Source organism: Mobula birostris, chromosome 8 (assembly GCF_030028105.1).
Source record: "Mobula birostris isolate sMobBir1 chromosome 8, sMobBir1.hap1, whole genome shotgun sequence".
NCBI lineage: Eukaryota > Metazoa > Chordata > Chondrichthyes > Myliobatiformes > Myliobatidae > Mobula > Mobula birostris.
This window is the reverse complement of record NC_092377.1, coordinates 144,172,659-144,197,210: the sequence shown is the minus strand read 5'-3', so window position 1 is coordinate 144,197,210 and position 24,552 is coordinate 144,172,659. Positions and strand designations below refer to the sequence as shown.

The window sequence follows — 24,552 nt, the reverse complement described above, 5'->3', positions numbered from 1 at the left end:
CCAATCCGCAGGTTGTGGCCTTCCTGTTAGGAAATTGAGGATCCAATTGCAGAGGGAGGGACAGAGGGCCAGGTTCTGCAATTCTCAATCAGGATTGTGGGAATGATGGTATTAAATGCTGAGCTATAATCGATGAACAGCATCCTGACGTAAGTGTTTGTGTTGTCCAGGTGGTGTAAAGCCGTGTGGAGAGTCATTGGGATTGCATCTGCCGTTAACCTATTGTGGCGATAGGCAAGCTGCAATGATTCCAGGTCCTTGCTTAGGCAGGAGTTCAGTCTGCTCATGACCGACATCTCAAAGCATTTCATCATTGTCCATGTGAGTGCCACCAGGCAATACTTATTAAGGTTTTTCCACATTATTCTTCTCAGGCACTGGCATCATCAAAGATCCTTACCAACCAGGCTAGGCTCTTTTCTCAATGCTGCCATCAGGTGGAAGATATAAGTGCCTCAGGTCTCGCTCCACCGGGTTCTTGAACAAAACATTCTGTTTCTGGCGTTCTCATAACCAAACATCTCACTTGAAGGACTCTTCAATTTGTTAATTCCTGCTATAGGGATGGGGTATAAAACAATATTAGAGACCTTACCATTTCTCTAGAAATTAGAATTGGGTAATATAGAGTCACATTGCTAGCAGCAGAGTCAAATCCAAATATTGAAAATAGATATTTGTGGAGCCTAACTGAAAGTCATTCCAATGTAAATGGAAACCGCATCACGTGACAAGTACTAGAAGCACTCAATAGGCCATATAGCAGTTGTTGGCTCAGATCTGATGTTGCATTTGTCCGATGACTTTCTGTTTACACCATAAAAAAGTGATCAATGTGAAAAGGTTCTAAATAAGTGCTAATATAATGAAAATGGAAAATGAAAAGGGAAGAGTAAATATAAGTTCAGGAATGTGCAAACAAGCACAGATAAGATCGTATAGAATTAATAACAACAACTTTTATCTGAGAAGTGGAGCTGCATTTGCAAACTGACATTTGTAAATTTGATTTTGATTTACATATTAAACTGCAATCAGCCGAACAAATAGATCAGGCGCTGATCCTAACGTTTCTTTTTTTTTTTTTTTTGGAGACTTCCCCACCTCATATCCCAGATTTCAGCATGCCTCTTATACACACTTTCCACATCACCGCTTTTCATAATGAAAATTATCACACAACTCCATTTCTGAAACACCTGTTATAATTATATTTACAATTTCTGGAGACCATAGCTTTTCTTTTCTACACCATATATTCGTTAATTTGCACATAAATAAAACGTCTGGATATATTTCACACAGCAACAGATGACAAGGGTATCAGCACAAAACATCAACTGTCTGTTTATTTCCATCCACGTTGCCAGATCTGCTGAGTACCTCGGGCATTTTGTGTGTGTTGCTCAAAATTCAAATAATGCTACCAGCTTTCATGGTATTAATGACACTTGAAGATGAAATAGTTTTTTTTCTGTTGATGAAATGTAACAATTGAGACAGTTGAGCTGCAGTTATTCATTTAGAGAGAGCTCTCTGTTTATTGTCGGATTTTGTACTCGAGAACTCACGGGAGGGAGAGGTGGGGGTACTTTGGGTTCTCATGTTTAACTGTCGTTCATTCTTTGGGGCTATTTTCGTAGGTGTTTGCAAAAAAAAACATTTCTGGATGTATATTGTTTACAGTTCTCTGACATTAAATTGACCTCAAGACCTTTGAAACTTTGAGTGCAGTGTGCTCTGAATTTTTGCCAATATTGTATGAATTACACAATACGCTATTGCAATTGGTTTTGCCCAGTTGTCAACACTTCCAACCGTTACAAAGCAACAAACCAATTATGTTCTTCTTGAGTATCCATGGCGACTTGCGCAGATTTTAGATAATATAATCTCACACTCAATGTAAGTGAGCTGCATCTTGTTTTTCTTACAAGCAATCAGAAAGGGGATTTTGAGACAGTGGCCATTAAATGCTTTTCCTATTTCATTCCTTGTTTATGAAAATCTCTTGCCACATCCTGCTTTGATACAAGAAGGTCTCTGCAAAAATTGTTTATCTGTTGAGCTGGCAGGAAACACCTGCTATCATGGCGTATGATGAAAAATATCATCCATTTTATCATTTCCTCTGCTGTATTGATATGCCAACTCTATACTTCGCAGCTGGCTGTGTGCTGACTGAGAAATTTATGGGTCTAATTTCCTTGTGTTTGCGTGTTTAAACATAACATTGTAGACAGGTTTCCTAGAGATGATCCGGAGGATAAAAAATGACTTGTTGGGTGAATGAGGACCTGAATGATAGGGCTAAGGACTGAGTCATTGTTTTTCAAACCGAAGCAGAGTGTAGTGAGACAACTAGCAACGCGAGGCTGAGGACAGGACCAAACAGCAGTCAACTAGTAGAGTTGTAATGTGGATAGGGGCCAAAGTAAAAAGGCCAAAGAATACAGGACTGAATGTATACTATTTGACTGGACATAATGCAAATAAATAAGATAAATCAATTATAATAAATCTACAATTTGGAATGTATGACTCTATGGGCATCACAATCGTGACTGGAAGAAGAATACTGGTGGGGAGAGCTTAACTTTGAAGGACAGTGTGAAAGGACAGACAAGTAAACCGATTGGGTCGGGTAGCTGCACTGGTGAAAAAAAAAAAGTGTAATCAATTCATTGGAAAGAGTTGGCAGAGAACCCGAAGGTAGAGAGTCCTTGTGGATTGAGCTAACAAAATAAAATGCAAGTGATAAAAGACGCTGATGCAAAATGTAAAAAAAAAACCTTCGAAAGGTAGCAAAGGTGTGGTATAGAATTACAACGGGGGAAGGAAAGTATATCAAAAAAGGCAATGTTATCACTGTAATAGGGCATTTCAGAACGCAGCTAGTTTGGCAAAATTCCGAGAAAAATAAAAATGTAGAATGTCTCCTGGATGGTTTTATAACAGCCCGTGAATGTGCCCACTGGGAGTCAGCTATTTTGGATTGAATGCTGTGCAAGCAACCGGAGATGATTAGAGAGCGATAGGTACAACAATAGCAATGAGGCAGTAGTCATATATGATAGAATATATATGACTATCGTTTGAAAAGTACATGTTAAGTTCAGATGAATCGGTGTTACAGTGGAATTAATGGGATTACCGAGGTATGAGTTAGGAGCCAGCCAAAATTGATTGTCAGGGAACACTAGCACGCATGGCTGAGCAGCAATTGTTGGAATTTCTGGCAGCAATAGGAAAGGTGCAGGATATATACATCCTAAATGCAGGATGATACAACCAAAAATGAAAAGAGAGTCAAAGTCAACATAAAAGCTAAAGAGAGGGGGGCATTATTGAGCAAAAAAATAATTTACAGTTGGATAATTAGGAAGTTCTGAAATACCAACAAAAGGCACCTAAAAAGTCACAAAGAAGGTACATATACAATACGAATGTTAGCTTGCCCATTATATTAAAGTTGATACCAAACGTTTCTTCAAAAATGTAAAGTGCAAATTAGAAGCGCGAATAGATACAGAACGTTATGAAATAATGCCGGAGAGATAATAATGGGGAAACAATAAAATGGTTGACGAACTGAGTAAGTACTTTCCATCAGTCCTTAATGTGGAAGTCATTAGCAGTAAGCCAGCATTTCAAGAGTTTGAGAGGGCAGAAGTGAGTGACTTTGCCATTACTAGGGAGGAGTATTTTGATCGGCTGAAAGGTCTGAAGGTAGATAAGTCACCTGTACAAGATGCTGTAACGCCAGGATTCGGAAGGTGTCAGTTCAGGTGATTGCGGAAGCATTAGTAATGATCTTCCAAGAATCAGTGGATTCTGCCATGGATCCTGAGGACTGGCAAATTGAAAAATCCACTCCACTCTTCAGGAAGGAGTAGATGCAAAAGAGAGGAAATTATAGGCCAGTTAGTCTGACCTATACATTGATAATAATATGGCTCCGGGTAATTAGAAGCACAGGGTAAAGTAGGCCAAAGTCAGCGTGTCTTCCTTAAAAGAAAACAATGCCTCATAGACCTGTTGGCATTCTTTGAAGAAATAACAAGCAGGATAATCAGTTAATAATTATTGGGTTTTGCGTACTTGGATTTTCAGAAGGCCATTCACAAGGTGCCACACACAAGGCACTTTTCAAAGTTAAGTAAACATGGTATTTCAGGAAAGATACGAACATGGACAGAGCATTGGCTGATCGATAAAGTGTTAGAATAAAGAGAACATTTTCTGATTTGCTATCAGTGACTGCAGGCGTTCCACAGTGCTCTGTTTCTGACCGTTACCTTTTTACATTATACGTCATTTGCAAGAAGGATTAGATGGTTCTGTATGACGTTTCATATGCTGCAGGAGTCGAAGACTAGAAAACACAACCTCCAAAAATGGATATTCACTTAGAATGTCGGTGAGGAGGAATTTCCTTAGTGGGAGAGTGGTGAGTCACTGTAATTACTTTCTACAGGTGGCTGTGGAGGCGAAGTTCTTCGGTATATTTAAGGTGTACGTTATAGAGCCTTTATTAGTCAGAGAATAAAGGGAAATGTAGTGAAGGCAGCAGATTGGGGCTGAGATGGAAAGAGATGATTCAATGGCAGAGACTGTGTGGAGCAAATTGCCTAATTCTGCCATATATTATGGACTTCTGACCTTATATTGAAGGAACCAGAAAGAGGAGCGATTTCTTTCTGTAGTAGTAGCTAATGTTCTGATCTGCACTTCATTGCCTGAAGCTGCATTGGATTAAAAAAATGTGCTGTCTAAAGGAATAAAAAGGCTTTGGAATATAGAGCACCAAATTTTGGATAAATTACCTCTTCAACATCTAAAAGATGAAACTATTCTGATATTCAAAGAGCTAAAAAAACTTTCTGCACAAAAAAAATCACAGAAAACCCTTTTCAACATCATCATATAATTTCTACTCATAACATGAGTGACACTGACATTTATTTTATTCAATTTTTATTTCTTTTATAATTTCAAAAAATCTCGATGTCATTGTCCGGACACACGTATATTAGTTATCTACGAATGCCCTTGAATTGTGTAAACCGTTAAGAGCTGTATGAACAATTAAGGTATAAGGCATTAGCCCACAAGAAATCCATCAAAATGATAGACCTGAAGCGACATCAGTGCTCAGTTGATAAGACTTCTCCACTAAAGTTTAAGACACAACGACGTGAATTTATAGGACAGGAGACGAATGGTGTTATAGACTGGAGTTTCGCTTGCAGGTTTATTAAATAAATGCAACACTGCAGCAGCAATAGTGAATTATATTTTCTGTCCTTCGATTCTCATTCTGTGATTTTGCTGCTAAACTCGTCACAAAGCAAAAACTATCTCCATGTCCTGCTGAAGCTGGACTGTATTCTGAAAATGGAGTAAATAATGCATTTCAAATTTACGCTTATAACAACTCCACTTAAATTTCATCCAAACAAATTTTCAATTTTGGAGTACATCAGAGTGGAATTAAGTGAATGGCTGTGGAAGTAATCTTTAATCGAATGTCCGTAGATGAACTGACGAAATAGAAGAGATTTCCTGGATAACTTTCAGCTCATCAGGTTGAACTGACAGTTTATTCTCTCCCCCAATCTTTCTCTCCCCCTTATTCTCTCTCCCTCTCTCTCTCTTTCAATTTATCTTTCTTTCTCTCCCTCTTTCTCTCTCTTTCTAATGACCATGACGAGCATTCCCAGACTTTTTAACTTCACTTCTTTTTCCCCTAATCAGTTGATGGCAACTTTATTTTTCGTTTTCAAACTTCTATGCCAGATGTCAACTCGTTGCAACATTTGGTGAATCACGTGATCGCCCATGCTAATGGTATGTATCTCTGGTTCATACTAGAATACATGATGAAACGGCGCGGTGGTCTTTCAGTGCCCCTAATTTGGCTTGCGTTTTGGGAAAAATGTGAACACATTAATACGATGATATATTTATTTATTTTGCCTAAAACTTTGCAGAACAATGCAAAAATGAATCACCGACTGCCAACAACAATAACAAAATAAAGCGCGATAAAGCCGTAATTCCATTTATCTTTAAACAACTTTATGGGATATTGGAATGGCTAATAGAGGCAAATTACATTTAATAATTAATCGATAGAAATGGTATGAACGTTTTTTTTGAAATATTGTCTTTTTTTTCCATTTCTCCAGACACCTGCATACAAATAAACATTTTTTTTTCTTGCAACTAACAGGACAAGAATCGAACCAAGTATGCTCCACCTAAGTCAATGTTTCTCCCACTGGCAATTTTGCGATAAAAGTCAAAAAGATGAAGATCTCCATGCTCATTTTTCTTAACAGATGAAAGGATATCTTCTCGATTTAAGTCAGAGCTTTTTCATTTTCTTCAAGACTGGCATCGGCATATGGGATCGTGGAGTGGGAGCTAATCTACCTGAGAACGAAAACAAAGTTGACATATTATGCCGGCTAAGGGTAGATTGGAATGAATAACACTTGAAATATTGCTCAGTCTTTTTATTGCACTGACAGAATTGTAAGGTATTGTTTATTCTCAGTGAAAGCATTCGTGCTTTCAAACTAAGTAGTCCTCAGAGCCTCCACATGGAAATGAGTAAAACGCAATGGACAATGAAATAACCTTTCAGTCAGTTACTTGCTTAGCCTCAGAGGATTTATTTCTTCGTCATGCACATTAAATAACCCAAATCTATCACAAAAGTGTTAGATCTCAGATCAGTTTATATTATGCATGCCTGTACAACATCCTTTGTCAGTTTATATCCGCAGACAGCATGAGGTAGAGGTAGAAAATAAAAGCAGAAACAAAACATGCACCAACCGGGAACGCAGTGGGTTTCTTCACTACATTCTAGTCCTTGAAAGGTGACATTCAATGGGTTACTGGTGTAATAGTCGATTTGATTGAAGGAATCAATGGAACCAGGGTCTTGGAGACAGTGAAAAAGGTAGGTGATGAAAAGGCTTGTTTTACCTTTGGCACAGAAGTCATAAACTGTTCGTCATCTGAGTGACCATGCCATAGAACATGGTGCATATTTAAAACTGGATGCGGGCACAGCTACCATTCTCTATTGTAGCAAAACCAGCATTTGTTTTTTTCTCCATTACACTCATTTCCTTGCTCAGTTCATATTCCACCACTTTAGCTTTCAGTCCATAACCTCAACGACTTCTGAGTGAAAGAAAAATCTCTTTGTGTTCTCCTTAAACATTTGACCATTCACACTTAGCATATTAACTTTAGTTGTCGTCTCAACCAACATCAATGGAAACAATCTGACTGTATTACGCTACACACTGGTCTTAATTTAAAATCATCACCCTCCTCCTCCTCATTATTGCCATTTTGTACTGTGTCGTATGACATGTGGGATCATGGTCTTATCCATCACCACGATTGTTTTCGGCATTTTTTTTTTTTGTTCACATGTTGTTTGTCTTTGCCTTTTTCTGCACTGTGTCTTTATAAGAAGGTTCACCCGAGCCATTATCAATACTCTTCAGGGATTGTCTGCCTTTCTTTGCTAGATAAATATTTCTACCATTTCATATCGCTGACAAATCTCCCTCATTCTCAAATACGTTATGAAATGAAGAGGTAATTTATTTAACCTTTTCCCATATCTCAAGTCCTGCAGCATCCTTGTATTTTGCTTCTGCACTCTTTCATTCTCGTTGACATCTTTCGTGAAGATAGGCGAAGATGGCTGCTGATAATACTTTAAGTTAGGCTTCAATAATGTCTTACAGAACTTCAACGCATCATCCCATCTCCTGTAATTAGTACTTTCATTTATGAAATCCAATGTGCCGCAAGCATCCTTTACGACCTAATCTACCTGTGACACCTCTTCCAAAGTATAATGCATCTGTTTTCCGGGATCCCTCTGCCGTACTGCACTGCTCGATGATCCACGACTCAAGGTTTAAGTTCTACCAAACTGTAACACCTAACATTTGTCTTTATTAAATTCCATGTATCTTTTACAGCCAGCTTTTCCAACTGGTCCAGGAAATCCTGCAAGTTTTGACAGTGTTCCTCGCTGTTCATGACACCCCAATCTTCTTCTAATCCTCAGATTTCCTAATCCATTTGGCCAAACTACCATCGACATGGTCAATAATGATGACAAACAGCAAGACATCCAGCAGTGACATCTGTGGCACCATGATGATAGGCCTACAATCAGAAAAGTAATAATCTAGGACCAGTTTATGGCTTACCCCGTGAAGCCAATGTCTATTCAAAATTACCAGCTCATTTTGAATGCTGGTATATCTCAAGGAAAACCTTGTCAAGCCTTGGAAATTTATTGACTCAGGGCAGCATCGCGTGCTCCTATATAATGTAGACTTCAAGTCTGCTTTGCTGAACATCTACAAAATCCTTCCATGTCCAGAGTAAATATTGATGCAAAAAAGCATTAATGACTTCCATCATTCCTCTCAGCTCCATGCGAACACTCTGATTTTCCAGAGAATAAAGTTTGTGCATTCCTATAGCTTTGCTCTTAGCATACCTGAAACAGTGTTTAGATCGCCTTCAACTTTTCTACCTGAGCAACCTCGTGCCTTCTTTTAGCCCTCCTGATTTCATTCTAGTGTGCTTTCTCGTATGTCTTATACACCTCGAGTACACCTCACCTCACTTGCTCCATCCTGATCATTCATTTCATGCATCTTTTTCTTTTTAAACAGGGGCTCAATTACTAAGTTTCCTAAAAAATGCTATTTCCGCTTTTTATTCTGATGGCAACATGCAATTGTTATACTGCTCAGCATTTCACTTTTGAACGCTTTTTACTTAGCAAGCGCACCTTTGCCAGAAAACAGCTTGTCCCAGTCCACACTTACCCGATCCTTTCTGATACCGTCAAATATGTCCTTTCTCCAATTAAGAATCTTAATCGGAGGACCAGATGTATCCTTCTCCACAATGATCTTGAAACTAGTGGCATAACGTGCACTAGATGAAAAACTATAAAGTATTCCCTTACAAACACGTCTGCCGCTCGCCCTGTTTCATTCCCTAGTAGGAGATTTAGTATCATGCTCTTTCTCGCTGGGACTTCTATGTACTGATTAGGAAAACTCTCATAAACACTTCTGATAAACTCTGTGCCAAACTCTAAAGTATGGGAATCTCAGTCAATAGATGGAAAGTAAGAATCACAACTTATGTTTCATGTAACAGTCTGTGAGTTTTTTTTTCAAAAGTGTGCCCCTCTAAATCTTGCGGACTGTGGGGTAGTCTGAAAATTATCCTTAAAGTCTTTGTTCCTTTCTTATTCAACATTTCCACCTATAACGCCTCAGTAGGTATCCACTGCCGTCCAAGCTTTGTCCTTGAGAATAATTCTTCATGCTCATTCACTTCCAAGACAACGGAACCCTGGAATTAAGCTGCCAGTCCTGCCCTACTTTATTCCTTAGAACAATGTCAAATTGCAGATCAGAATCTTGAGAAGACAAAGTTCACTCAAGTTGGCCTCAGGCAGCGGCTCGTGCTGCTTAGCGTGTAGAGCAGTGGACAATCAGCAGTTGGGATTAATTGGCAGACAAAATTAATCTATGTTAGATGTGGTAAAACCTCCAACAAAGGCAGGAAACAAAACTTTGAGCATAGTATAACTAATGCTCTGAATTGCGCATATTTCAATACAAGAAGTATCATAGGGAAGGCAAATTAGCTCACGACATGGATTAGCACATGGTATTATACCATTGTAGGCATTCGTAAGACTTAGTTGAAGGGGGCAGGACTGTGTTTCCATAGCTACAAATGGGTCAGAGCGGGAGCATTAAAGAGGAAAGCTCGCTTTACAAGTCAGCCAAAATGTCACTTCGTGCTGTTATGACAGATTGGAGAATCTCGTGAGACGTTACTAAAGGAACTGAGAAACAGGAAAAGTATGACCTCGTTATTGGGACTATGTTACAGACCACCTGGCAGTCCGCTGGACTTGGAAGAGCAAAATTGTACAGACATTAGAGACTGCCAGCAGAAACAGTAGGTCGTTGCAGTGGGTGATTTTAACTCCGCACAAATTGACCAGGATTCTGATACCTTAAAAGAACGAGAAAATATAGAGATTGTCAATTGTGTTCAGGAAAGTTTCCTACATCCGTATCTAGAAGTGCCAGTGATAGAGCATGCTATAAATGATCTTTTATTAGAGGAACAGACAGGGCAACTGCCAGAAGTTCGTATATCAGGAAGGACCTAACCAGTATGGATTCGGAAAGGCTGTGTTCTGGCATAGATGTACTTGGTCGCTAGAAAGCCTTCAAGAGTCAAATTTTGAGAATACAAAGCTTGTGTGTGCATGCAGAATAAAAGAACTAGGGAACCTAACCTTTCAAGGGATATTCAGCACTTGTTAAGAAAAAAAGAGGTGTTTCGCATGTAAAGGGAGATACGAATAAATTAAGTAGTTATGGCGTGTGAGGAATCGAAGAGAACACTGAACAATGAAAATGAAGTGATAAAAGAAGGCATGCAATTGCCCAAGCAGACAAGGTGAAGGAGCATCCGAAGGGATTTAACGGATATGTAAAGAACAACAAAAATTGCAAGGGATAAAATCGGCCCTATTGAAGATAAGATTAGTAATCCGTGCGTAGTGCAAAAAGAGATCGTGCAGATGTAAACTGAGTTTTATCACCCGCATTTACAAAGGAGACGAAAACAGTCTATAGAAACGAGGAAAAGCAGCGTTGATTTCGTGGAACATATACAGATCACAGAGGAGGGGTCGTCTACTCTCTTGAGGCAAATTAAAGTGGATTCACCCGAGAGCCTGACAAAGTGTTCCCTTGGATTATATGCGTGGCAAGTACAGAAATGGCAGGAGCCCGAAAAGAGAAACTCAGATAGGCTAATGAGATACCGGCCTGGAAGATAACTACTCTTATGCCTGCTTAAGAAGGCTCCAAATATAAACTACAAAATTATAGGCCAGTGAACTTGCCATCAGTCGTGGGATAGTTATTGGAAAGTATTATAAGCGACCCGGTATATGAGTATTTGCATAGACATTAACAGAATAGGGATTGTCTTCATGGTTTCGCGCATGGTAAGGCAACTCCAACCTACCTTAAATAGAATTTCGTAGACATTACTAGGAAAAGCAATGAAATCAATGAATGAATTAGAAATACATTTGGCAAGATCCCGCACGGAAGACTGGTCAAAATGTTTCAGCCTCACGGCATTCAAGATGAAGTAGTAAACTGGATTAGACTTCTTTGTGAAAGAAGCCAGAGAGTGGTCAAAGGTGGTTGGCTGTCTGACTCGACTCCTGTGACGAGTAGAGTGCCTCAGGGATCAGTGTTGGGCCTGTTCTTGTTTGTCATCTTTATCAATGACCTGGATGAAAATGTGGTTAACTGCATCAGCAAATTAGCGGAAGACAGCAAGTTTGTAGTGTAGCAGCAGCAAGGAAGGCTATCATAAATTGCAGCGGGATCCGGCCCAGTTCGGAAAATGGGCTGCAAAATGTCACATGGAATTCTATGTGGATGTTCGAGGTTTTGAACTGTGGTAGGAACACCCAGCGCATATCTTACACAGTGAACGGCAGAACATTAAGGAGTGCTGTAGAATAAAGATATCGGAGAATACAGGTAGAAAATTAATTGAAAATGGCGTCACAGGTGGATGCGGTCTTAAAGACAGCTTTTGGCACATTGGGCGGCATATATACAAGTATTGCGTATAGTACATGGGATGATATACAGAAGGTGCATAAGGCATCGATGAGGCCTAAATTGAAGTATTGTGTGCAATTGTGGTCACTTACCTACAGAACATATGTAAGTTAGATTGAATGAATACAGAGAATATTGACAACAATATTGGCGGGACAGGAGGCCCTGCGCTGTAAGGAAAGATTGGATAGATTCGGACGTCATTCCTTGGAATATAGAATACCGAGTGGATATTTAATAGACATACAGTATTATGAGGATATAGACAGGGTAAATGTAAGCAAACGCTTCCACGTAGGATATGTGGGACTTGAAATGGAGGGCATACGTTCAGTTTGAAAGGGAAAATATATAAAGGGAATATGAAGGGAACCATCTTCATTCAGAGGATTCTGAATGCGTGAAATGATCTGTCAGGGCAAGTGATGCACTCATGCTCGATTTCAATGTTCAACAGAAGATTGGATATGTACGTGGATGGTAGGGGTATAGTGAGTTATGGTTTGGTGCAGGTTGCTTGTAAAAGACAGTTTAAAGGGTTGGGCATTAACTCAATGGGCCGATTGGCCGATTCTGTGCTGTACATTTCTATGACGATGACTGCTGTAACCACGTCTCACTGATGGTTCCAATGCCACCATCCTGCGTGCTCATCCATGACCAAAGCTCATACAGCTTTCCTAAAAATATTCTTCCATTTCAGTATTTGCAACTCTGAATATTTGTTGCACCATGCTCAAGCTTTCGATTTGTTGACTTTGCTTGTTGGGCTCACAACTGCTCCCACACAGCCACTCCAAGATCCACATTTGTGCGCTTGTTCCCATCCCCCTGCAACTATAGTTTAAACCCGCCCCACCAAGCAACAAAAGAAAACGATCTATGAACGTGCCTCCGACAGCAATCCTGCGATTACAATCATGGAGACCGTATCCTTCAAACTAGCATATAATTCTCTAAGCTCTCTTTTTTGGAGCTCATTGCCCTTCCGACCTATATCATTGCTGCTGATGTGCAACATAATAACTAGCTGCTCCTAATTAAGAGTGTTTTGGACATCATGTTCTTCACCCTGGCAACTGTGAGGCAACATACTATCACGGAATTTCATTCTCGTAGACACACCGTCCTGTCTGTTCCCCTAACCAATTGGTCGCCTATCGCTACAGCTCGCCTCTTCTTTTGCTTATCTTTTCTGAGTCACAAGACGGTCTCAGTGAAACAGACCTAACTATTCTGGCTTTTTGCTGCAAGGACATTCCCCAACAGTATCCAACGCCGTACACCTGATGTTAATGGGAACAGCTACAGCGGTATTCTGCACTACTCGCCGCCCCAACAAATCCCCATCCCGAAGTTAGTTGATTGCGTCCTGTACCTGGTGTGCAACTACCTCCATGATAGTGCTGTCGATAAACCCCTCAGCCTTCCGAATAATCATCCAGTTCAAGCTCTAATTCCTTAACACAGTCTGAAGTAAGCTGTACCTCTTACAGGTGTAGTCAACAGACTCTCTGAAATCTTCCATCCCGCAACAGGAGCCTTGAGCTATCCTGCCTGGCCTAATCACTGCTTTAACTGTGCAATGATAAAGAAAAGCAGAAAGTTTAAACAGCAGAAAAATCTACGTACATCCTCCAAAGCTCTTCGCAGAAAACTTTATGAGCTAAAGATTGAGTTCTCACTCTGTTCACACTTACAGATGTTATCATTGGACATTATATAAATAACTATCTCTAAATTTTAATTTCAACCTAGAAGTTTGTTTTGTTTCCTTTTCGTGGTATTTGCTGATCTCTAATATCTTATGGATGGAAAAAGTGTACTGTATATCGTTTGAGAATTCAATGTTTTTAAAACACATCTGAATCTTCTGTATTATCCAACTTTGTGATCTTAGGAATATTCTCAATCTCTTCATAAATTGCTTGGGAAAAGATACCAGGTGAGTCTCCACCTCTTAACACTGCGCCTGTTGAAGTGCGAGTTGGGAATATAAAGTTCATTCACGATTTTCTAATTGAAGAATAACCCTTTTGCCATTGAAATTAACAACGGGAAATAAATTATCTGCTACTGTTGGTGAACAAGATCTTGGAAGATCCCCCCAGCAGAGTTCATATCTGCAGGCACGGGCAAATTACTGCAAAGTCAGACAGTTTGTATACAAGGTACATCTGCATACATAGAAATAATTTCTGATTGTTGTTCTACTGCGTTCGATAGATTACATTAGAAATGATGATGGGTTAGCATTATTAGATAGGTGTGAATATCATCCGTATTATAACCAATAATAATGTGAATTTCTGGGGAAAAGAGCAGTCATTGCTCTTCCAAGATATAACATGTTATTATGAAAAATAATAAATCATAAGTGTTGAAACTTACCTCCTCTTGCTGGATGTGTCCTTATTATCGCCCTTAGTGCAAATAACTCAGCCACGAGGACGATGCCAAGGGTAATACAGACAACAACAACCACTGAAATGCAAATTATTAGACACATTTAAAACTGGCGCGACAATTTTTAGGTCCTGACATTTAGAAAGACAAATAGTAAAATTTTAGTCCGAAGGAAAGTCTGCATAATACCGAATTACCCGTAGAACAGGAAATGTAGAAAGATGAGAAATGTTTCGTTGAAAGCACCAGTGGTGAATAAAATGGCAACGTAAGCTATAGGGCGGGACAGTTGAGGAACAGTGAAAGACATTCAAAGAGATTTTTCACGGCACTCAACAAAAATATATTCCAATTAAAAACAAGGACAATAAACGTGGGGAGAGCCCGCCATGGATAACTAAGAAAATAAAAGAAGGCATCGCTATATTCCAATTAAAAACAAGGACAATTACAGTGGAGAGAACCTGCCTTCGATAACTAAGAAAATAAAAGAAGGCGTCAAACTAAAAGCTTGTGAATATAAAGTTAGTAGTGTGAAACCGGAATATTGGGAAAACTTTAAAAGCAACAAAGAACCAGTAAGCGACCAATAAAGAAAGGGAGGCTAGATTATGAAAATAAACTAGCACAGAATTTATAAACCGATAGTAAAAGTTTTCAGAATCATATAATGCGGAAAAGTGTGGCGAAAGGGAACGTATGGCTTGGAGGATGAGGAGGGGAAACTGGTATTTGGTAATGAGGAAATGCCAGAGGCTTTGAATGACTAACTTGTGTAGGTCTTCACGGTGAAGGACACATCTAACATGCAAAAGAGAGATCTTATGGATGCGAGTGGAGGTGAGGTCCTCGATACAATAGCTATCACTAAAGAGGTAGTGCTGAACAAACTTCTGAGCTCGAAGATAGATAAGTCTCCTGGTCCTGAACGAATGCATTCTAGGGTACTGAAAGAAATGGCAGAAGTTATATTAGATACTTTGGTGATAATTTACCAACATTCTCTGGACTTTAGGTAGGTCCGAGTGGATTGGAAGATGTCGAATGTCATACCAGTGTTCAATAAAGCAATTAGGCAAAAAACAGGCAACTTTATGCAAATTAGTTTAACATCTGTAGTTGAGAAAATGCTTGAAGTAATCATTGACGAAGAAGTAGCGAAGCATCAGGAAAGAAATTGGTCCATCGGGCAGATACAGCATGGATTCAATAAATGCAGGTCCTGTTTGACAAACTTACTGGAGTTTTTGAGGATATAACGAGCAGTGGATGGTGGGAAACAGATGGGCGTTATCTACTTGGATTTCCAAAAGTTGTTCGATAAGGTAACACATAAAAGACATTCATAAGATAAAGGTATATTGATTTGGGGGTAATGTATTAGAATAGCTAAACGATTAGTTAACCAATAGCATGCAGAGAGTTGGGTGTTAATCTGATTGGTAATCAGTGGTGAGCAGTGTGCCGCGGGGGTTAATGCTGGGCCCGCAAATGCTCGCGATATACATTAACAATCTGGAAGAGGAGACCGACTGCAGTGTATCTACGTTTGCCGTTAATAGTAAATTGAGTGGAAAATCAAATTGTGCAGAGGATATGAAGAGACCACAGAAAGATATAGATAGGTTACGCGAGTGTGCAAGGTTCTTGCAGATGGAATACAATGTTGGTAAATGCAAGGTGATCCAATTTAGAAGGCAAAGTGAAAGAGCAGATTATTATTTAAATGGAAAAAAAAAAAATCAGCATGCAGAGTGAATTGGAAATGCTTGTGCATGAATCACAAAACATTGGTGTGCAAGTGCAGCAGGCTATCAAGAAGGCAAAAGTAATGTTAGCCTTCATTGCTAGAGGGATTGCATTTATTAACAGAGAAGTTATGCTGCAACTGTATACGGAACTGGCGAGCCGCACCTGCAGTACTGCGTGCAGCTCTGGTCTCCTTACTCGAGGAAGGGTATGCGCGCTTTGTAGGAGGTGCAGAGGAGGTTCAGCAGGTTAATTCCAGAGCTGGGGGAGGGTGTTAGAATATGAGGAGACCGTTAGTCGCCTGGGACTGTACTCGACAGAATTCAGAAGATCTTGGATAAATATATAAAACTATGAAAGGGCTATATAAGGTAGTGGACGGAACGTTGTTTCCATTGGTAGGTGGTATTAGAGCTAGGGTCATAGCCTCAAGATTCGGGAGAGCAGATTTAAGATGGAGATGAAGAGGAACTTCTTTTCCCAGAGAGTGGTGATTCTGTGGAATTCTCTGCCGAATGAAACAGCGCAGGCGTTATGACAAGGTTGGCTAGAATTTTCCGTAGTACAGGAATTAAAGGATATAGGTAAAATGCAGGTAGATGGAGATGAGTACATGGCTAGATCAAACAGGATCTTATTGAATGGTGGAGCAGGCTCGACGGGCCAGATAACCTTCTTCTGCCCCTATTTCTTACGTTCCGATGTTCTCTATTGCCCCATAAGTACAGCGCTTCTGTTATGTGGGAATGGTACATTGTGAAAAGCATAACGCTCTTCACCGTGTTATGTGGAATGGGGTGAAAGCAGAAGCTGTCTGCAGATTCACCACCAATGACACCCGACCCAAGACACAGAAAAATGCACCTATGGATAATATGCTTGCAACAGCGTCAGACACACACCATAGTTGCTATGAATATTAAATCAGAATAATTGTTGGGATGTGGAAAGACATAAACCAAATATTCGATTTTTCCTGCACTGGTGCACACTGGCACAACAGTGAACATTTTGGAACCATACAGTATGTTGAAATACGTGTTTTGTGTATTGTGCATACAGCTCATGTCATTAAATTGTGAGGATGAACCACCTAATGCAATAATAGAATGCAGAATAAACTACAACAGCTGCAGTAAAAAAAAAACAGAGTAATAAACTATAGAGGGCAAGATCATAACGAAGTAAAATGTCGGGTCAAGTGCACATCATGTAGTACTGGGGATCTTTTTTTTTAAATCTCCCTGAGTTCTCGTGATATGTCTAACTAAAGTGATATCATCTACAGACTTGTGGATGGAGAGCGAACGGAATATGGTCACACAGACCTTGAATGCTCATGTAACCAGATAGGGGCAGAGGACCCAGTCTTGTGGGGTATCGGTGGTTAAATTGCGATACGTTATCAACAAGGCACAGGTGTAGCCGCAGAGCATTATCCCATGGGGTCCAGCATATCATGAAGGGTTTGCTTGGAAGTACAATACTGATACGCAAAATAAACTACATGGGACTCATTTATATGACTTTGATACTAACTTCCAAACCAGCAAATGTTTCAGTATTAACACATCAATGAACTAAATCTTGCACTTTTACTTCAAATCAGTGATTATATTGGTTCCAGCACATGACCCGAATTAATTACCATTACTTGGTCAAAGTTCAGCAACCCTTCATCAAAATTCTTCAAAGTTTCAGCAATAACGTCTTTTCACGGCCCTCTCTGGATGGTTAATAATGAGACAATGACCCCAGTGACCATATCCGTTAATCTCGTCGAAATTTTGACTGGAGTTGGATATATTATTTTAAAGAATTTTGCAACATCCTGGTTCAAATACTTGATGAAACAATAATAATTGCCGACAGTATGTTAAGCGTTTGGGGGCGACCACTGTATTTGACAAAAAGTAACAAAGGGATATCACGGCTATCATTCTAGACTGAAACACGGATAATAATAAAAAACGTTCATATCAAATACCTGAATAGGTGGAACTGTCGGGACGTCTGGCCATTGCTGTGAAGACAATTATTAGACAAATTTCAGCAACTTCATCTTTTTAGGATTTTACTTTTCAGAGGTTCTTAATTCCAAATTCAAAAAAAAAACAGTTGAAGATAACATCAAATTTGTGCAAAGATACATACTGGAACAAACGACAAAGACATCTTCCTTGTGATCACAGTCATGCTGACCGATTGGAGAAGAAGGGCAATCGGACAGAAGGGATTCACTTCCTTTGCACTTCACTTCATCCAGCCACATGTCGTCAGCGCTCTGAATATTTTCATCCGGTACTGGTGTCCGAAGGGCAGAGCCACAGCCCAATTGCCTGCAGACAACATTAGCATCGGCCATATCCCAGGAATCATCACATACCGTGCCCCAGGTATTATTGTACAGGATCTCCAACCGTCCTGAACAATTGGTGTTGCCGCCAGAAAGACGCAACTGCAATTCTTAGTGAAACAACAAAACCATTATATTCTATCAATCACATCTTCGAAATTAACTTGAAACTGATATTCAACTTGTAGCATGGAACAGCTGCTAACCTTCAGAACCAAATAAATTTCGTGAATCGCAGGTCTTTATGCTGTAATTCTCCCATATTATGGGTTCTGAACACAAGAGAAAAAACGTTGACTATTTAATTTTAACATGTTTGTTTAAACTGCAAATCATCAAGTAATATATTTATTCTGTCACCTGCACATTCAACTCCTGCATCCTCCTTGTAGTCACAGCTGTGTTTGCCCCACGGGTCAGCATGACACTGCCAAAGGGTCGACTCGTACGAATAACATTTTATCTCATCCAGCCATATTGGACCAGATCCCTTTCCATATCTATAGAAGTAATATTCAATAGATATTAGGGGTCCGCATTTCTTTTGTTTACAGATCAGGTTTGCAGCTTTTTCATCCAGCTTCTCGGAACAAACTGTTCCCTATGTCCCATTGTACAACACTTCCACTCTCCCTTCACATCGCCGACCTCCGTTCATCAGGGGCATTTTTTGTGTTCTGAGAACAAAGCAGTTAATGCAAAGCTCGTCACAATGTTTCCATACAGTAAAACACTGAAATTCTATTTGTAAAATGAAAATGACATGTGATATATATATTAGAAATACATGAACAAACATAAATCCTGCGAAACACTAATAAGGTAGTGTAAGGTATGGAAGGATAATCAAATAAGAAATAAGATAGAGAAGTATTTCAACGAATTGCGGAATGTGGAGAAGGGGAAGTGTTCTTTTGGTGAAATTGTGTTAGATTTCCCGGGATTTACGAAAAATTATGCATTGCATGTGGGTCTTGTTTTGATGAAATATGAGGAACAAGCATTATATTATTTTGGTCCGAACATGATGTGGAGAGTGAAGAAAGAGCTGGAAATAAGTTGACGGGAAAAAAAAAAAGCAATAAAGGTCCATTTAAAAGTTTATAAATCATGACGAATCGTACGATTTTCGTACGAATCGTTCTCTCGGTGTACCGTCTGCCCATTCTTCAGACCCAGCCTATTAAGTCCCAGATCACTTTTTGATGCAAGGGTATTCGATGTGACTATTATCTTCTTTCCTTCCAGGACTCAAACAGTCTTCAAATTTTAAGCCAAGGTTCTCCTGCACTTCTTTGATTCTATATATATCTTGCAGATATTATCGTCTATGTTCACGATTTGGTCTCTACTCAGCAGCTTAATGGCTCTGATTAGCATCTGCGTTCAGTTCGCAAAATTGTCTGTCAGGTGCGCTTTTTGTTCCTTATTAACATCGCCGATCTGGCCCTAAAATTATTTTTCGACCCGTATCGTCCTTCACTTTAACGATCAAATGGAACAGAAGCGGAAAAACAGCCTTAATCTTCTTCGAAATTTCACTTATTCTTCAAAAATCAGTATCGTATTATCCAGAGTTAGGTTTGTACATGTTCGCGTCTAGCTGTAAAAGTATTGATCCCTTATGTTTATCAATTTTCTTCATTGTTTTTCTTTCCGTACCACAGCTATTTGCGTAACGCTGGTTCAGAACCAGCAAACCGTGATACCGCCGATGTCTGTGAGGATTTTGTACGTTTTCCCCATGAGCACGTGATTTACTCCGGCTGCCCCAGTCTCCCTCCACACTCCAGGGCATACTTTGTAGCTGACATGGTCACTTAATTCGTTGGGCTAGAAAGGTATGATCCAGCGCTCTTCCTCTGAATAAAAATAAATACAAATAAAATATACTGGCCGAGAGTGTATAGCTCACGACCTCACCGTAAGCAACAGATCAGGCAAACAACATGCCATAATCCAATCTGGTTACTCGAACTGATATATGAATGTATACTTCTTCACGCTATCAGCGGGCTGCCATTGTTTTACACATCAACCCCTTTATCTTCTTTGCTGCTCAAAACTGTATGTTTCTTCTTTTTTGAGGCCCTGAAGAAGGTACTCCGAGGCAAAGTGTGAATTGTTTAGTTTCCTAAATGTAGAGGGAAATATTACACAGACAATCATTTGCCAATACTCCATCTGGATGCCATAAAATATTTCCCACATCTTCAAAATGATAAGTACCAAAACACACGGCAGAAAATCAGCACAATGGAAGTATCCTTACCTGAACACTGAACTGTCACGTCTTCTTTATGGCTGCAGTCATGTTGGCTCCACGGAGCTGAAGGACATTCCCAGAGATGCGACTCATTACCAGAACAATTTACTTCATCCAGCCAAACTACACCAGTGCCTCGTCCACAGTGACCATGAATTGTTTTTTCCTTCGAAGCATATCCACAACCCAGTTGCTTACAGACTACATTAGCATCAAGCAGATCCCAGGAGTCATCACAAACTGTTCCCCAGGATCCGTCGTAATAAATCTCCAGTCTTCCCGCACATACATCATCACTTCCAGACAACCTTAATTGCAAGTGGCCTGTTGAACAGAAATGTATGAGATTATTATTTCGATAACAAATTGAACTAATCATCTCGTTCGCATTTCTGCATAGTTTTCAGAATCTATATTTTGAAAATAATTATACAATAATATCACCGAATATTTAATGCTGACGCTGCTCAAGTATCGGTTTGCTTTAATATATGGCAAAGCAACAACAAAAAAGCTGGAAGAATCCAGTATGTAACAGAGCGGGGTTGTGAATTTTCTACTAAGCTGTGCGAGCTGAAATTTCTTTATATTTAAACCATATTATCGCACGCTACCTTCGAACCCAGCAGGAAAAGGCAGGCATTGAATTTGCCAGGTGCAACTTTTTTTTAGCAACGGCACTGTTTTCAGGAATATACATTAATCACGGTGCCAAGTATTTGCCTTGCTGTTCTGGGGTTTCATATCTTCCAGACGGATATTTTCACGGTCTGCAGCACAGTCACCTACTCAAGTGCTTCCGTACAGCTTGCAGAATGTGGTCCCCATCCAGGGCAGCAAGAAAATCAGTGGATCAGATTGCAGGGAAGTGATTAGCTGACACTGTCGCTCCGGTCGAAAACCTCCGGCTATCCAATTATTATGGCTTTCGGGACATCGTGTGATTGTGGGATGATCCAATTATCCATTTTGCCAGCAACTGACAAGGAACTGATGTACATGCAGGTGTGTCCTTACTAAATACATCATTCTCACAGTCACACGAGTTTCGTCCACACCTGATTTAAAATAGGACCATATTATTTTGTAGATGGCGATGTATCTTTGCTGTCTGCAATCCTCTAACAGTGAAGATAAGTGCGTGTATCGTTGATCGGAGGTGGGAGGGTTAGCCACAACATCCCGCAGGGCAGTAAAAAACACATTGTTACAGAAAAGCCAAGAGAAGACCTCATCACTAGGAGAGGAATCACCTTCGCACAGAAGACCATAAGATCATAAAAAAATAAGACAAAGGAGCAGAACGGGCCATTCGGCCCATTCAGTCACCCTACTTTTAAATCATGAGCTGAGTCATTCTCCCATTTAGTCCCCTCCCCCGCGCTCTCACCATAACCTTTGATGCCCTGGCTACTCAGATACCTATCAATATCTGCCATAAATATACTCAATGACTTGGCCTCCACTGCTGCCTGTGGCACCAAATTCTATAGTTTCACCACCTTCGGACTAAAAAACAAAAATATTCGCATTGCTGTTCTGAATGGGCGCCATTCAATCCTTAAGACATGGCCTCTCGTACTAGCATCCCCCGTCATGGGAAACAACTTTGCCACATCCACTCTGTCCATACCTTTCAACATTCGAACTGCTTCTATGAGGTCTCCCCTCATTCTTCTAAACTCCCAGGAATACAATCCAAGAGCAGATAAACGTTCCTCATATGTTAATCCTCTCATTCCCGGAATTATTCTCGTGTATCTTCTCTGTAACCTCTCTAAAGTCAGCACATCCTTTCTTAAATAAGGAGACCAAAAGTGCCCACAGTACTCCAAGTGAGGTCTCACCTGTGCCTTATAGATCCTCAACATCACATCCCTGCTCCTATACTCTATTCCTCCAGAAATGAATGCCAACATTGCATTCGCCTTCTTCAGCACCGACTCAACTTGAAGGTTAATCTTAAGGGTATCCTGTATGAGGACTCCCAAGCCCCGCTGCATCTCAGAACTTTGAATTTTTCCCTATTTACATAATCATCTGGTGTTTATTTCTTCTGCCAAAGTGCATAACCATACACGTTCCAACATTGTACTTCATTTGCCACTTCTCTGCCCATTCTTCCAATCTATCCAAGTCTCTCTGCAGACTCTCGGTTTCCTCAGCACTACCGGCACCTCCACCTATCTTCGTATCGTCAGCAAACTTAGCCACAAAGCCATCTATTCCATAATCCAAATCGTTTGTGTACAATGTAAAAAGAAGCGGCCCCAATACGGAACCCGGTGGACCACCACTGGTAACCGGCAGCCAATCAGAATAGGATCCCTTTATTCCCACTCTCTGTTTCCTGCCAATCAGCCAACGCTCTATCCACGTATGTAACTTTCCCGTAATTCCATGGGCTCTTATCTTGTTAAGTAGCCTCATGTGTGGCACCTTGTCAAAGGCCTTCTGAAAATGCAAATATACAACATCCCCTCCATCTCCCTTGTCTAGCCTACTTGTTGTTTCCTCAAAAAATTGTGATAGGTTTGTCAGGCAGGATTTTCTTTTAAGGAATCCATGCTGAGTTCTGTCTATCTTGTCATATGCCTCCAGGTACTCTGTAATATCATCCTTGAAAATCGACTCCAACAACTTCCCAACCACCGATGTCAAGCTAACAGGTCTATAATTTCCTTTTTGCTTCCTTGCCCCCTTCTTAAATAGCGGAGTGACATTTGAAATCATCCATTCCTGCGGAACCATGCCAGGATCTATCAACTTTTGAAAGATCATCGCTAATGCCTCCACAATCTCCACAGCTACTTCCTTCAGAACACGAGGTTGCATTCCATCTGGTCCGGGGGATTAATCTACTTTTAGACTATTCAGCTTCCTGAGTACTTTCTCTGTCGTAATTGTGACTGCGCACACTCTCTTCCGTGCCACCCTTGAGAGTCCGGTATACTGCTGATGTCTTCCTCAGTGAAGACTGATGCAAGATACTCGTTCAGTACTTCTGCCATCTCCTTACCTCCCATTACAATTTCTCCTGCATCATTTTCTATCGATCCTATATCTACTGTTAGCTGTCTTTTACTCTTTATATACTTGATAAAGCTTTTAGTATTCTCTTTGATATTGTTTGCTAGCTTCCTTTCATAGTTAATCGTTTCCCTCTTATTGACTTTCTTAGTTTCCTTTTGTAAGCTTTTAAAAACTTCCCAATCATTTGTCTTCGCACTATTTTTTGCTTCCTTGTATACCCTCTCTTTTGCTTTAACTTTGGCTTTGACTTCTCTTGTCAACCACGGGTGCCCCTTTTTTCCATTCGAAAGATTCTTCTATTTCGGAATATACCCGACTTGCACCTTCCTCACTTCTCACATAAACTCCAGCCACTGCTGCTCTGCCGTCTTTTCCGCTAGTGTCCCTTTCCAGTCAACGTTGGCCACTTCGTCTCTCCTGCCACTGTAATTTCCTTCACTCCACCTAAATACCGACACATCAGATTTCGACTTCTCTTTTTCAAATTTCACAGTGAATTCAATCATGTTATGATCACTGCCTCTAAGGATTCCTTCACCTCAATCTCTCTAATCACCTCTGGTTCATTACACAATACCCAATCCAGTATGACTGATCCCCTAGTTGGCACAACAACAAGCTGCTCTAAAAAGCCATCTCGCAGACATTCTACAAATTCTCTCTCTTGAGATCCAGTGCCGACCTGATTTTCCCAATCCACTCGCTTGTTAAAATCCCACACAATTATCATAACACTGCCCTTCTGACAAAACCTTTTATATTTCCTGTTGTAATTTGTAGGCCACATCACTGCACCCTTGAGGCGTATATGTAACTGCCTTCAGAGCCCTTTTACCCCTGCAATTTCTTAGCTCAACCCATAAAGATTCTGCACCTTCCGATCCTATATCATCTTTTTTTCTAATGATTTAATATCATTTCTTACCAATAAAGCCACGCCTCTCCTTCTGCCTACCTTCCTATTCTTCCGATGCACCATGTATCCTTGAACGTTCAGACATAGC

General features: G+C 40.2%; 1 protein-coding gene across 1 annotated transcript in view; it reads right to left on the bottom strand.

Moving 5' to 3' along the window:
* The window catches only part of LOC140202087 (scavenger receptor cysteine-rich domain-containing protein DMBT1-like), a 72,853-nt gene that overhangs the window by 14,994 nt on the left and 33,307 nt on the right, over positions 1–24,552 (bottom strand). Inside the window, exons 5-7 of the mRNA XM_072266949.1 lie at positions 20,522–20,839; positions 18,456–18,521; positions 18,048–18,359 (exon numbers count right to left, since the gene is read on the bottom strand). Coding sequence (XP_072123050.1) covers positions 18,048–18,359; positions 18,456–18,521; positions 20,522–20,839 — 696 coding nt within the window. The remainder of the gene's footprint in view (positions 1–18,047; positions 18,360–18,455; positions 18,522–20,521; positions 20,840–24,552) is intronic.